The following is a 15,850-nucleotide window of genomic DNA, read 5'->3' as shown; positions in this document are numbered from 1 at the left end:
AAGAGGCTTCTACCACACACAAGGATGTAACCACTAATGTAATTGGATTTTTTTGTTCTTAAGTGCAAACATTTTATCTTTGTGGTCCTTAAGTGATGCACATGTATTTAAATTTAGCAAGATCTAAAGGAGCGGGTTCAAAAAGTGTTAACCCCTCTTTTTAGGGTGTACTCGTGGAAACACCCCTTCCCTTTCTCCCATCTTATGCCCTCCCCATTACAATTTGAAGTAGGAAGCAATCATCCAAATAACACTCCCTTTGCTTCCATATTTTCTTTTACCTATGATGGAGACTAGCCTTGATTTGATGCACGCCTACGGTTTGAAGTCCCCAATGAGTAACCCTAGTGGGTATGCTGAGATATGTGAGTTCTTGCAAACATCTTATGGAAACTTTTGATGGTGGGGGGACATCTTCTGTCTCCTTAGATGACCTCCCAAGTGATGAGCAATATCAAACATCAATTAAGGCCTATAGCAATAGTAGCACAGAAGTTAGCATAGCTTGGCTGCATGAGATTTGAGAGGATCACACCTAGTTGCTCACATGGACAATCCAAGCAGCCTCTTAGAGCATTTGGGAATTTTCTTGTCAAAGTACTTGTAGAGGGGATTCTCTTAACAATGTACTTGTAGAGGGGATTCTTTTGTAGGCAAGATGTGCATTCATAGGTAGAGGAAATAGGAGGAAAAGTTAGGTGTGAGTTGTAGTAGAGGAACGATTCTCCTTGCCATGAAAGATATATGGTGGAGTTTATTCTTAGGTGGGTGAATTCATGAGAAGATATGGGGAAGATATATGTTGGAGTTTATTCTAGTTGGGTGAACACTCATAACAAGGGCACTTATGCAAAGAGAGGAGTCCATGTGCTTTGAACTTGATGCAAGCTGCCGTTGTCGTAAATGGGGCATTGGAGTTCCTTTGAATATCACTAATTCATTGATCTTGATAGCCTCTAAGAGGGCATCATTCTTGAGCTAGTAAAGAAGGAGTTCCTACCACCATACCATTTGCACTGTTGGATCTAGTTATGTTGAATCCTCTGCATTAAGTCAAGATATCCCCATCGACATGTAGAACTACATGTAGTTAATGGGCTTCTTGTTTTGGTTTGTAGAAGGACTTGATTCTCCACTTGCCTAGGGGTGCTTGAGGGCACCTTGTGGAACTTCTTGGAATTGCTAAGAATCCCGTCACCAGAAGAGGGGGGATTGGTTGGCCAGTTAGTCCATGGGGCTTGCTAGCATTAACAGCAACTGGCTCAAACTCCCCAAAGTTTCTAAAAGACCCCCAATGCACGAGGACGGGCTGTGAGGGGACTCCTGAGCAAATTTGGATACAAGGAGGTCGTGTGAGTATGACGAAGGAGGGAGGGGGGTAGAGAGGGAGTGTGGACATGTGAGGGAAGTGAGGAAGTTCACACCACAAGGTGCGTAAGGTGGCGTGAAGCGCAATCATCCTAGTTGGCCCAACAGGAGAGAGAGGGCCTAGACACTGACACAAGATTTGTGTTCTCGGCCCATGAAGGCCATACACTCCATGGCGTGCACCAATCACAAGTAGAGCCGGATGACATAGGCGGGAGCTATTGTGAAGCGGTGAGGCCATCCTCCAATTCTATTTCCATGGGGGGAGGGTGGTGATATAAACCAACCTTGATGTGACCAACAATAATGCTATGAGGATTCAAAAGGTGGTGCTGGCTAAACAAAAGTGCTTCTTCTTGTTCTAGCTTTGCTCAAAACTCAAAGCTTGCTCATCTAAAAGGTCCTTCTTTTCTTCTTCTTCTTCTTCTTCTTCTTCTTCTTTGTTGCTCAAAACTCAAAGCTTGCAGCTAGCTATACTCTCTTGTAGAGCCAGAGCTATAGCTATGGCTTCCCCCTGGCTTCTTCGTCTGTGGCACAACCGCTGGCTTGTCCTCGTGGGTTCCTCGTGGGTTGAAACTTGTACTGGCCTTAACGTCATGTACGCCACCTTCTCCCCTGCCATCAAATCTTCTTTCGATTACAACCAAAAGCAAATTAGTCGCCTCGGTGTTGCTAAAGATTTCGGCAACGCTGCTGAAATCATCGCCGGTTTCCTCAGCCAGTTCGTGTCCACTCGGAGCTTGCTCTACCTTGGCGCTTTGCAGTTCCTTCTCGGCTATGGGTTCCTGTGGCTCGCTGTGGTGGACAAAATCCCGACTCCTCCCTTCTGGACAGTAAGTTATTTAATTCCTGTTGATGAATTGTGCCGATGTTTTGTACGTTGAGCTCTCTGTGCAATAGTTCTGCTGTATTTGCAATAGCTCTGCTAGTTGATCGCACTCCTGTGTGCCTAGCTTTGGAAAGATCTGCTCAATTTTCTGCATTGAATCGGAGAGTTTTTGCGAAAGATCTGCTCAATTTTCTGAATTGGTTGGACGTGCGAATTGAGTGGAGAGGTTTTGCAAGTTTCGAGCTTCGTTCACAATTTCGCATGCAAGCTATGCTGAAATTCTTCTGGGACACGAGTCCTTAATTGCACCTCGAGCTCTGCTCATAATTCTTTGCGCATCTGTGTGCCTAGCTTGGAAAGATCTGCTCAATTGGCTGCACTGAGTGGAGAGTTTTTGCAAACCAAATTCAAAGATCATGCTGAATTAATTCGTCTTGGACACTGCTGATTTCACTAAGTCTGCAGAGCTTCGTTGGTATTTCTGCGTACAATCTATGGAGGACCTCTTCTCGCAGTAGATTTATGTTCTCTTCCACCTTTCATGCACAGGTCTTTCTGCTCATATTTGTGGGTGCCAACGCACAGAAATACCTCGATATGGCTGCCGTTGTCTCCTGCTTGCCAAGCTTTCCAGACAGCAGAGGCTCTCTTTTGGGCGTGCTCAAGGCTTTCAAGGGACTCTCAGGAGCCATCTTCTCGCATTTCTACAGCACTTTCTTCTCTCCCCATAAGGCAACTGCTCTCCTCATCGTCGCCGTTGGTCCTGCAATCGTGGCTCTCACCATGAGCTTCATCGTGAGGCCCGTCGGAATACTGTCTACAGAAAACAAGAGGTCTGAGCGGATCACTTACACTATATTGTACGTTATCTGTTCTCTCATTGCAGGATACATGGTGATAGTTCTGTTTTTCCAAGGCGACTTACCCGCACTAGACTACAGAAATATACTCATGTTTTCTGGCCTGATGATACTTATTTTGACGCCTCTCGTGGCCCCGGTCATTTCCATTTCGATACTAAACAAGCACGGGTTTCATTCAAGCATGGAGTCTGGCAGCTTGAAAGATCCCCTCCTTCAAGGATTGGACTTGACGAATGGAAATGCATCCGATGAGCAGAAGGTCTCGTCGTTTCAAAGATTAGATGAGGATTCAGAGAAGGATGGATCAGACAACAACCCAGAGGTGGATGATCAGATTCGCCCACGGAAAGCCGGAACTTCCACGCAGGAAATGCCCCAGGTGGCGGGGGAGGTGAGCTTTCTGCAAGCTCTGAGGACGTTGGAATTCTGGCTGCTGTTTCTGGCACTCTATTGCGGCTTGGGATCAGGCTCGACAGCTCTGGACAATCTGGCGCAAATGGCCGAATCGCAGGGCTACGAGAGCACGCAGACGTTCGTGTCGATCTTCAGCATTTCAAGCTACGTCGGGCATTTGGTGGGAGGACAAATGTCCGAGGTATTGGTAAGGTGAGAATTGAGCTACTTGTGTGTGTGAGAGATAGAGAGAGAGAAAGATTGATTGTGGCTATGGCGATGGCGATGGCGATGGCTAACAGATTGTTGCGTGCATGCCAGGAAGTACGCGTTGCCGAGGGCAGTTTCTCTGATCGGAGTCGAAGGGATCATGCTGGTGGCGCAATTTCTGTTCGCTATGGCGTGGCCGGGAACGATCTACGCAGCATCGGCGTGCTTGGGATTGTCGTATGGATCGTTTTCGTCGATCAATCCGGCAATCTCGTCGGAGCTCTTCGGCCTGAAGAGCTTCGGGCCGATCTTCGGCCTGCTCACGCTCTCAGCTCCGGCAAGCTCGACCGTGCTCGCGGGCGTAGTGGCAGGAGCAATCTACGACAGAGAAGCTGCGAAGCAGGGCTCGGATTCCGATTGCTCGGGGCAAGTTTGCTTCTACGAAACTTGCTGGATCCTCGTTGGTGTTTGCGCTGCCGGAATGCTTTTCAGCGCTGCTCTCTCATGGCGAACGCGCAGCTTGTACAGAGACAGCGCCAAAGGTTCCGTTGCCATAGCCAAAGCTCTCATGAAATCGTCGCCATAGCCACTGCGCTGATGAAATTGTCGCCATAGCCAGAGCGTCGGCGGTGAAATCTTCGCCACAGCCAGAGCTTAATCGGTAATTCCTTCGCGATCTTACCAGAATGGTAGCAGCAATCCGTGGCGCCTTCCGCTCGGATCATTCTCTCTTCCAAAATCTTATCCGTCGCCATAGCTGATCCTCCGCCTCCAACTTCGCGGGTCGCATGATCTCACTCCACAACTTCCGGAACACAAACCGCCCCATGATATTTCCTTTCCCTCTCGAGAAGATCTCCCGCAGCGCCAGTCCGATCTTCTCCGTCTGCATGTTTTGGAGCTGAGTCAAAACCATGGCGCGCCTTTCCGCTGATCCGATCAGCACTCCCCCTCTGTCATCCATAGCTGGACCTCGCCTTTCCGCTGATCCGATCAGCACTCCCCCTCTGTCATCCATAGCTGGACCTCGCCTTTCCGCTGATCCGATCAGTACTCCCCCTCTGTGATCCATAGCTGGAACTGATCCCATAGGATTGCCTTGCCTAGAGCTCCACAGAAATCTTTGTTGTGCGAACTGATCTGCCTCTGTATCTAACGTAGAGGGTCTCTCTCTGTTTTCAAAAAGTGCAAGCTCCGGCCTGCCTGAAAGATAGCCTTACTCTTGGTAATGCTTAGAAGTTAAATTACAAATTCTTGGCAACAGTTCTAGACTCGAATTGATTTATGGTGTTGTGCTTACTAAGCTACATTCTATGTTTAGTATTGTGAGGCAGTTTCATTGGTGGATCGCATTGCCATGTTCTTGGGAGCGCGTTGTGCGTTGATCAAAGGCTCTCTTGTGTCTCTTTGATTGGTTGATGGAATGGACTGGTTGATGGAATGGACACATTTTTTTGTTGGCCCGTGATGTGCCAGTGCTAGCATTGGAAGGTTTGTGCTGATGTCGTTTCCATCAGGCTTCGGCGAATCCGGGGTTTACACGTGGGTGGGCACACATGGTCTTGTTGTCCTGTCACGGGGTTTAGTAGTCATGTCTAGTTTTAGATGGGTTCGTGGCGGTGTTTACGAGTTAGATTCTGTCCACGTTAAGTAATCTAATGAGGTGGTTCCACGTCTATATTAGCAGCATGAGATTGTTTGCATGAAGATGTGCTCCTCTTTTGACACGCGAGGTTTTTTTCGGAGAGCATCGACGTTGTGGGTCGTCTGTGGACGCAGGTGTCACGAGTTTTGGTGTTGTATTTCGACATGTGAGGTTATTCCGCAGAACATGGATCCAGTGACGTTGTGGTTTGTGGAAGCAAGTGTCGGATTAGAGCTTTTCTCCGAGAATGCTGGTGTTAGAGACGGTTTTGAGGTGGATGTGGAGCTCTGTGATTCAGCGGATGTCTGGTGCATGCGTAGAGCCAGTCGATGGCTGGCTATCTCTTTAAACAGACATGGGCTAAAGCAAGGAAGTGGATTTTGGTGCTCATTTTGGGGCCCTCGCGATGGAGTTGTAACCTCAGACTTTGATTATGTGTTGATGAGTGATATTGTCGGCGTGGAGGTAGATGAGGGAGCAGCACTGAAGGAACGAAAATGCAAGGGAAAAGATATTAAGGAAGAACCCATCGTAAAAAAGGAAGATGGTAACGTCTTATTCATTCGAGTTACACATTATGTTGTGTTTCCGTATGCCTTGATGTAAGCGTAGATAAGGGCTTCCCTCATATTTTCATTATCCGTCGACACACATGCAGTTGGTGTTGCAGGATCTGATGTTATCGGCGCTTGGGCGACTTGTAGTATTGAAACATTTGATCCTTGTCGCAAGCTCACGTTTCCAGCATCTATGGTAGAGAATTAGAGTGTTCCGAAGAAAACTGATGCTTTGAAAGGAAGCTCAGGCATTCGTAAATCTTCCAAGCTGTTGATGAAAAGAGCCTTTGAAGCCGTTGCATGCGAAGCTTATGCAGAAGGTAACCTTGCATACGTTATTCGTTGATTTGAGCAAATATTACACGCATATATGCACTACCTTACAATCACTGTCTCTGTATCTTCCAGTCCGGAAGATATTGCACGAGAGGAAAGGTGACTTTAAAATCTGCACACGGATTACTATAAACTTGTGTCCTCCCTTTCCAGAATGTGATGGACGTTGAGAATATTATGTGGCTGCCGTCTCTTCAATTTCATAATTTTCTTTTTGGATTTTGTTATGCAGACAGCTACTGGCTTCTACTGTACTGGATATTATTATCACCGTTTATGATTTAATATATACAATGGGTTTTGCTTTTGTGAGACTGCAATTAGAAAAGAGTTATTTTGAATTTCTCTTAAGCTTCAATTGCTTTGACATGGAATTCTATTGTTTGTACTGTTATGGTTCAGATGTTTTGCTGCTGCGCTTTCTTTTTTTTTCCTTCAGATGTTCTCCTATCTTCACATCACTTCTACTTTCCATCTCTATTTTTTAACTGGTAGTCAAAGATGCAGAACGATGACTATGAATTTTGTGGATTCTAGGAAGCTGGAATCCGTTGATTCCCAGTTTCATATTAACCTCTCCTATGATCCCAGAAATCCATAACTTTGTCTTAACTGTTGCCACATTATGTGCACAATATATCATTTACATATACGGCCATCTATCCATATACTGTGGAATGGATTAGTCTTGTGTGTTTCTTATTTGTGTTCTTAGTATTTAAAATGAAACCAAATTCAGAAGTTGCAACCGTTGTTTGTACAACCACTCGCTTAGAGACATACTGAATTTAACAAGTATTCTTTCAGCAAATACAAGTCAAGCAAGCAAAGTCAATGGAGAATTTACTAATATATTACCTTCTACAATGGGGGTTTGTATAACTTCTTGCTCTACCTTAAGCCCTTTTGATTCTATGTTTAGCTAACTTAAGCATTTGATTCATATCCTCAAGAAAGTCTTTAGTCGCTTTTCGAGTCCCATGTAAGTAGGGTTCTAGATTGAAATCCATACATCATCATGAATGGACTAAAACCTATAGTTGAATGCTTGGCACTATTATATGCAAATTCTAATATGGGAAAATAATGTTTCCAATTAGTCTACCATTTGCTTACATATGCTCGAAGCATATCCTCAATGAACTAATTGGCCTTTTCAGTTTGACCATCACTCTGTGCATGATCTACAGTGCTCATATTTAAAGAAGCTTCCAGCTTCATCAACACAGCCCTCCAAAAATGGCTGTTAAATTTGCTATCCCAGTCACTAACAATATTGGCTGGTAGCCAATACAAGTTATACAAATAGCCTAGCTAACTTTGGAGTTTTAACCTCTTCATTGGTTGGAATAAAGTGAGCCATCTTTGTCAACTGATCCACAATTATCCCCACAAAGTTGTGTTGCTCTATGTCCTAGGTAATCCAACAATAAAATCCATGGAGATGCTTTCTCTTTTGCTAGATGGAATTTCAAATGGGTGTAGGTAAGGCATTCAGCCTTATTGACCTGGCATTTTTGGCACTTCAATACATAATCTTGGGTGTCCTTATCTATCCTAGGCCAAAGGAATTCCCTCTTTAGAAGCGCATACATCTTTTAAATTCTCAAGTGTCCAGCGCTTAGACTATCATGACACTCGAAAAGAATTTGGTTCCTAATGTTGTTATTATCCGAGACACATACTCTGTCCTTGTAGAGCGAATAGCCATCCTCTGTAGTATATTTTTTCAACTTGAGTCCTTTATCACCAACCTATGGTGTGTCACCATTTCCATGTACATCCTCAGGGGAATCCCTTTGCCCTCCTCATTATCCTTTCCATATTTCAATTTCTTTCAAGTACTCTAGGAAATCATTTTGGAATTGAGTAAAAGTCAATTCTTTAACAATTGGCATTCGGCTTAGAGATTCTCTTACCACATTGAACTTGCCCTCCCAATATGTCAATTGGATATCAAACTCGTGCATTATTTCAGCCCACGTAGCTTTTCTACCTTTAAGATCTGGCTAATTACAAATCCATTTAATGCTTTTTAGATCAAAAATGATCTCAAATTTGGAGCCATACAAATAGGGCCTCCATTCCTTTACAACATAGACTAGAGCATACAATTCCTTCTCAAATGCCAAGTAATTCTGTTGGGCACGGTCTAGCTTTTTGCTTTAAAAAGCCACTGGTCGACCCTTTTGTAAAAGTATTGATCCATCAACAAAATCATTGACATCTATTTCAACCACGAATGTTCATTGGGATCCATCACCTTTAAGACAGGAGTAGATGCTATAGCCACTTTTAATTTGTCAAAACTATTCTTTTGAGGTTCATCCCATATGCAGGTATCTCCCTTCCCCTTAAGCTGGTCCGTCATCGGAATAGTAATCTTAGCATAATCTTGGATGAATCTCCTATAAAACCTAGACAAACCTAAGAATGTTTGCAATTCTTGTAGGCTTGTAGGATCTAGCCATTCTAAAATGGCACTTACCTTCTTGGGATATAATGTCTGAAGTACTTCACTTCTTTTGCAAAGAATTCAGATTTATCTCTCAAATGTTCCAAATTTTTTTTCCTCATTTTACTATATCATCTAGGGATACTACACAATATTTTCCTAAATATGGCCTCAAGACACTATTCATAAGTATCACAGAAGTTTCTAGAACCAAATGGCATTACTTTGAACTAATAATGCCAATACCTAGTACAAAATTATGTCTAAGGGACATCCTCTTCTCTAATTTGCACTTGGTGATATCCTAATCTTAAGTCAATTTTAGTAAAATATTTTGCCCCTTGCAATTGATCAAAGAGATCATCAATGTGTGGTATAGGATACTTATTTTTATTGTGACTTTATTTAAGGTATGGTAATCTGTGCATAAATGCATAGTATCATCTTTTTTCTTTACCAATAAAGCTGGCAAAGAACAAGGTGAGTTACTAAGTTGAATTTGGCCCTTCCTAAGGTATGAACAATTAATTGTCTTTTCGACCTCATGTTCTTTCATTTGATTGAGTCTATAGGTTGGTTTGCAAATTCGGGTAGATCCAGGAATTATGTCTATTTTATGATCTACATCTCACTCGGGAGGTAAACAATAAGGAAAATCACACGAAAAAACATCTTTAAATTCAACCATTAAATCACTAAACAAAGATTCATACTTTTTAACAACATCAGGAGAAAGAAAATTCTTTTTAGACATAGCATAAAATAAAATCACCAATAAAAGTGAGTTCACTGAGGTATACATTGCATTGTTGTTGGTGTAGAAGCCATTCCAATTCCATCAAACAAATAAGGGGAGAGTTGGGTACATCATGTTCTTCCTAAATCTTGAAGACTCTACCATCTTTTTCAAATATAATTGAGTTATTTAAATAACTCCGCTACAAGCTATGCTCAAGACTACACAACCATTCTTGACCAAGAACAACATCAGTTCTGTCGAGATACATGATTTGGAAATCCAAGGCATCCTAACAGCCTTGAATTTCCACCTTCACACCATGAATCATGGTGTTCCAAACCTTTTATCACTGCCATTTGCTAGAGAGACCACATATTTATGGGCACTTGGACTCTTTGGCAACTTCAATTTCTTAACTAATGGAATAGTTTAAGGAATTATATGTTGCGCATCTTGAGCCTTTGGGTTCTTAAGTGTATCCTCCTTTTTTTTCCGCTTCTGCGAATGCTTCCACCCCCCCGCTCCGGTCTACGTCCCTCGCGCTGCGCGGCCCCCTCTCCCCCTCCCCTCCTCCCTCTCCGCTGCTACCCTGCTCACAGCCGCCGCGCCTCCTTCCGTCCCTCTCTCCTCCTTCTCCGCCTGCCATCTGCCCCTCCTCTCCTTCCTTCTCCGCCCCTCCATCCTTCCTCGCCTCCCCCCCCCTCGCGTTGCGCTACCACCCCCTCGCCTCCTTTTCTCCCCCTTCCCCACCTTTGTGCCACGCTGCCACCCCCCCCTTCCCCTCCCTCCTCTCCTCCTTGCTCCCCCGCCCCCCCTCGCGTTGCGCTACCACACCCTCACCTCTCCTCCCTCCCCTTCCCCGTCCTGCGTCGCGCTGCCACCCCCCCTCCCTCCCCCTTTCCTTCCCGCCTTCGCCATTCTCTCCCCACTCTACCGCCTCTCCTCCCCCCGCTTCCTCGTACATCTCCATCCCTCCCTCTTTCCTCCCCCACCTCCGCCCTACTCCTCCCTCCCTCGCCTCTGCCACTTTCTTTCCCCCGCCTTTTGTAGCTTTCGCAGTTTGTCAGTGCGGTATGGCAGCCGTAAGTCCAAAACTGGTGGCCCAGACGGACCCCCCTCCTCCTTCAACCTACTGCATAACACTGACAGAGCATCAAGTCTCCTTCGTGAAGCAGGCCACCACTGACTTTTCCCAGACGTCTGTTTATGGGAGTCATTGGCTACGCCCCTTCACGAGCACACATCAGGGACTGGTTGCAGTCCACCCTTTACGTTGAGGACAGCCACATTGAGGAGGTCGCACTCATGGGACGTGGTATCTTTTGGCTCAAGCTCTCCTCAGCACAGGCTGCGAGCGATATGGTCAAACGGTCCCCTACTTCTATGGGTGGGACGATCATCCTTATGGTCCCATGGTATAGAGGTTTCAGTGTAGCGGACTTCGATGCCCGCTTCCGCATTCCCCCCCATCCAGTTACCCTCATCTTCCCAGGCTTCGCAACAGAGCTTCGCCCGATCATCAAGGACTTGGGGACGCACTTTGGCTGGCTCATGCAGGACACCTTCGTTGATGCGGCGGCAGCCCAAGGGGTGCCACGTGTCAAAGTGGTAGTCCTAGATCCGCTGAGTATCCCCTCGGAGTTCGAGATTGAGGCGGACACAGGTATGGTGACGCAGCGCATTATGGCCACTGGTCGCCCAGATCAGTGTCTGAGATGCCACGGCTTCGGGCACCAGGCACGCTCTTGCCCTCGCTTCACGAGGACAGAACCTCATATGGCCCCCATCCAGGCAACTCAGGACCCCCCCCCACCAGGCATCGACACCCCCTCCCGAAGGGGAAGGCTGGACTGAGGTCAAAAGGAAACGAAAAGGAAACAAAACAGTAACAAAAAAGCCCCCCCCTCTCCAGCAAGAGACCCCTGTGGTCACCAATCAGCAGTAGCCCGGTAAGGGGAAGGAGAAAGGGAAGAAGAAGGTCAGCCAGCCTCCCTCTCATCCTTCATCCTGCCCTCCCTCCTCCCCCCTCCTCCTCAGTTCCCCTACCTCCCCCCCCTCTCGGATCCCCCCCGGCACCTTTGGTTCCAAACCCCCCTCTCCCTCGAGCATGATCCCGTAGGAACCCCCCCATCCGCCTGCGGCCCTGAAGCCAGCACAGTCCTCCTTCGCGCCTATCCCCTTTGGCCCGGTGGAGGGGAGAGGCCCTTCCCCGCAGATGGCTAGCACCACTCCAGCTCTTTCGACAGCCAGCACCCCTCTTTTGGGTTCTGACTCCTCATCTTCGTCCCCACACCCAAGGGCAGCCCCTAGAGCTCTACCTTTGGAGTTCTACCTAGCAGGACCTTGGGATTACTTGGATGCAGCTGGTATTGGCTCCTTCCCTGCATGCCTAGACATCAGCATCTTCTTCCTCCGAAAGGGGGCGGAGGGTAAGGTGTCTGTACTCCTCGCCCCCCATGATGGTCCTAGCTATTCCTTCACTATCACCAGTGACGGGAATGAGCAATGGCCGAATGAAAATGTTTGGGAGACAATTCGTGATCAGTCCCAGGAGCAGGTGCACGACTGGATCGGTAGCAAAGCAGCGGAGCTTCTTCAGCAGCAGTGGAACGAGGGTGACGTTCGTCTGAGATGGCGCCATAGCACCAAACGATTCCGCCTTTTGGTCATCATTCAACCGCCTCTGGAGTGGATCTATGCAGAAGGGCTCTGCCCTTGGAGGACCTCAGAGGTAGCGGGCTTCTACGGTATTTCCCTGGAAGAGGCTTCGAGTTGGTTAGAGAGAGCTTACCACCATGGGACGAAGGGCCTTTCCCCTCTACTTACGGTTTTAGAGGATGGGTCCGATGATTCGGCCTCTCCTTCGAAACCTTCACAGAAGCACCTTCGTCTACACACTGGACATCCTCTGACCACCTCAACATCGACCGCAAGCAGATAGTTGTTTGTGGCCCATCTCTCCTCTTCATGAGTAGATGCATTATCTCTTGAAACGTCAATGGGTTCCACTCATCAGGAACCCGCAGCCCTAGGAAGATGGTGCTCAGACAGGAGCTCCAGCCAGCTTTGGTGGGAAGGGTAGATGTGCTCCTATTGCAGGAACACAAGCTTTCGGCTTCTTAGACCAGTAAATGTGGGAAGGTCCTCACAGGACGCTCCCACACCTACTGGGAACCTTTGATTGGTGAGCAGGGGAGGAGCGGGGGTGTCTGTACCTCCATCGATGCTTCTCTAGTTCAGCATGTGTGTGGTTTTGGCACCTTGATCCCAGGACGAGCGCTTTGGGTGGGCTTGAATATTGAGGGATCCCACATCGGCATCCTCAATATCTATGCCCCTTAGACGGAGAGCCGCTTTTTGGAGCTCCTTGACAGACTTATTGCCAGAGATGGATTCTTGGATTGTAGGAGGGGATTTCAATAGCCTTGAGGCTTTAGAGGATTAGTAGGGATGGGGCCCAGAGTTCCTCGGTATAGCTCAAGCGGAGCAGGCGGAATGGGACTCCTTGTTTGCTGTGGGAGGTTGGGACAATTGGAGGGAGCCTTCCTTTTGCAGATGGACAGGGAGCTTGGACTTCTCTTGGGGTTACAGGAGGGAGGGAGGCAGACTTCTAGAGCAGTTGGACCATTTCTATATCAGTGATTGGGCGATAGGCAGAGGTGGAGAGTCATGGGTGGTTCCAGGGACGACCCTCTCTGACCAAGCCCTCCATGTTTCCCACCTCCTATCATGGCCTCGATAAAATAGTAGATGTAACACCTAAACCGTGTGACATGTAGAGAAGTTTGCACACTAGAACCATGAATAGTAGAAGGGAAAAGCACTCTAGAAAGGTCTCACACTAGAAACATATATAGTAGAAGGGCACATGCCAAATCCTAACACTCTAATTCAAACATCCTCCTTTCCACTTTTGTGGTTTTTCACTAATCATCACTAGGAACCAACCAAATCTTTGCTGCATAGAGATTCCAATTCCCATAGGACATACAAGATGCCTTTCCACTCGACCCTTGCAAGCCATGTTTGTCAACCATCTTGGCTTTTCCAACTCAGAGATGCAAAAGCATAAGACTAGTTGGAATCTACTATAGACCTAAAACCACATAGAAAAAATTTGATAGGTTCATTAGAGCATCTAGATTACTCTCAATTAGAATCGACAAGGCACTTGAGCCATCTTGAAATAACTACAAATTAAAAAACTTCACCCAATAGTTGTTTCCTAGTGAAAGAGGAGTTGTAGCTCAAGCAAAGAGGATAGAGATAAAGGAGAGCCTTACCTAATTGACCTTCTTAACACAAATCTGCTAACAAATCCCCCATTCATAGTTATAATTACCAAGGCTTTAAAAAAAGAGCCTTGCTCATTCTTAAAAGGTTTGCCCAAATCCAAGATGCCCCATCCTCCTAGATGACTCCATCCTATTTCCTGTCCAACCCAACATAGCCATATTTTTCCAACACCTAAAGCATAATCTCTAACAGAACATATTTACAAAGATACTTCTTCTAATGGAAAAACATCAATTTCTTCTTACCTACTAATCTTGGGATCAAGTCTCAAATCCTCATAGGCACCACTTTTGCAAATTTCCTATAAGGCACATTCAATGGCATAATATGTTCCTAGTTCCTAAGACTAAGTCATCCTCTTTGGCACTAATGTAATTTTATTCTTAGGTACTAATGTAATCCACCTAGAATTTATGTCCTCTGTCAAAGATCTAAAAAACACTTCGTCGTTCCTACGACGGGAAACACTCCTAGAATCTGCAAATCCTTGAAAAACACAATAACACTCTTCGAAAATACACAGAAAGTCTCAAAACTTACAAACAAAAGAGACAGAACAAGCGTTCTGGGTACAATCTCTCCCCATAGGTGTGGTGCTCTCCTTCCACCTCCTATGTATTTATGTATATTCCTCAAAAAGCTTCCGAGCAAAAATCATACAAAAGCCCCTGTGCTTTCCTCCATACACCCTTTTACAAAAATCCCATCCACCTTCTAGAATAGCTAGCTTTTTCTAACTTTAGTTTATACACTTAGCCAAGCCACTAATATTCCAAATTTCAAATATGTACATAATCTTTTGTAATATCAAAAATTAGGCATAAGCCTTATTCATCCCCGTTTCACTGGAGTTGTGCCTACGTGCCCAAAATATGGCTAATCATGCTTGCCAGATGCCATTGCCTGATCAATTACTCTTCCCCTAGATTCACATGATCAATAGTAATGAAATATTTCAAGCATAATATAACCTTGGAATTAATCACCACAAGCAATGCAAAATCAATAAATCACAGATGAATGGTGCACACATGACACATACCATCTCTGGTGCACCTAATGCTACATATGAATAAAATCATACCGATGGTGCACATATGCTACACACACCATCATCGCGTAAGTGATGCACACAATGCTACACACTCATACAGCCGCAGCCGTATATCCAACGATGTAGGAGTACACATGCATCACTACGGAATAGTGAGCACACATGCATCAGCTGCGCGATAAAAATGCCGGATCTCACTAAACTAAATATTGAAGGATTAAATTAATGGGATAATTCCAATTCTTGTAACATCCCTCTTGCTTGAAATCGCAATTGCCCTCAATTGCATGACAAAAAAGTAGTCAATAAATCAGGATTTTGGCAAAAATATCGCTTGGGCATCCACTTAGCATATTCAATAGGGTGGTTCTTAAATGTAAGAAGATAAATAGGATACGAGTTTCCACATCTCGTTTGAGTGATTTGTTGATCAATGATCTGTTCTAGCTTCAAGAGCTGGGTCTCTCCTTGAAGCAACAGGGCATCGTTTAAAATAGGCCGAACTAGTGGGTCTCCATGGAAAGGTTTTAGGAGGTGCACATGAAAGAATTATGAATTTTCCAATCGGGTGGTAATTCGAGCCGATAGGCATTGTCATTAATGTGCTCCAAAATTTTAAAGGGACCATTGGATTTAGGGGCAAACTTAACTACAAGGTGTGCCTCAATACTCTTAAGTTTGCGCTTCTCAATACATAACATAACTAGGTCACCTTCAGCAAATACAACTTTCTTTCTACCCTTGTTTGCATGTGCAATATAAAAGCTTGAGCGTGCTCGATATTCTTTTTTACAATAGCCAAAATGCTAAAGAAATCTTCAGTAAATCGATCAACAGCCTCTACTTGGTGCTTAAGGTGGGTCAATGGAGTAGGAATGGTCTTTCTATAGACAATTTGGAATGGAGATTTGCCTGTAGCAGAGTGCTTAGTGTTATTGTAGGCAAATTGTAATATGTGCATAAATTTGTCCCATTTGCCTGGCTGATCAGACATGTAACATGTCACAAATAGTGTTTTGTGTGACCTCGGTTTGGCCATTAGACTCAAGATGAAAAGCAGTGGAAAAATCTAACTTCGTACCAAGATTGTCAAAGAGTGCGGTCC

The 15,850-nt window shown here is 45.4% G+C and overlaps 1 protein-coding gene across 3 annotated transcripts; it reads left to right on the top strand.

The window, feature by feature from the left end:
• The first annotated feature begins 1,739 nt into the window (after positions 1–1,739).
• LOC147901977 (protein NUCLEAR FUSION DEFECTIVE 4-like) lies at positions 1,740–6,426 on the top strand. Of its 3 annotated transcripts, none has more exons than XR_015541016.1 (5): positions 1,740–2,201; positions 2,747–3,666; positions 3,775–4,324; positions 5,443–5,855; positions 5,979–6,426. XR_015541016.1 is itself a non-coding variant. In XM_087374937.1 (3 exons), the coding sequence occupies exons 1-3, from the start codon at positions 1,872–1,874 to the stop codon at positions 4,247–4,249; spliced, it is 1,725 nt and encodes a 574-aa protein (XP_087231063.1). In that variant the 5' UTR covers positions 1,740–1,871; the 3' UTR covers positions 4,250–4,676. The 3 variants fall into 3 exon arrangements, 1 of the variants encoding a protein (XP_087231063.1); XR_015541015.1 differs by having other exon boundaries at positions 5,967–6,426; XM_087374937.1 differs by lacking the exons at positions 5,443–5,855; positions 5,979–6,426 and having other exon boundaries at positions 3,775–4,676.
• Positions 6,427–15,850: the final 9,424 nt, after the last annotated feature.

Source organism: Dipteris shenzhenensis, chromosome 5 (genome assembly GCF_047967505.1).
Source record: "Dipteris shenzhenensis isolate YYH24624 ecotype China chromosome 5, Dip_SZ_1.0, whole genome shotgun sequence".
NCBI lineage: Eukaryota > Viridiplantae > Streptophyta > Polypodiopsida > Gleicheniales > Dipteridaceae > Dipteris > Dipteris shenzhenensis.
The sequence above is the reverse complement of the archived record's forward strand: the minus strand, read 5'-3'. Positions and strand labels throughout refer to the sequence as shown.

Coding starts and splice junctions, on each gene's coding strand:
- LOC147901977 (XM_087374937.1), top strand. CDS start 1,872: ATGGCTTCCCCCTGGCTTCTTCGTCTGTGGCACAACCGCTGGCTTGTC. Junction 2,202..2,746: donor CGACTCCTCCCTTCTGGACA/GTAAGTTATTTA, acceptor TTTCATGCACAG/GTCTTTCTGCTCATATTTGT. Junction 3,667..3,774: donor ATGTCCGAGGTATTGGTAAG/GTGAGAATTGAG, acceptor CGTGCATGCCAG/GAAGTACGCGTTGCCGAGGG.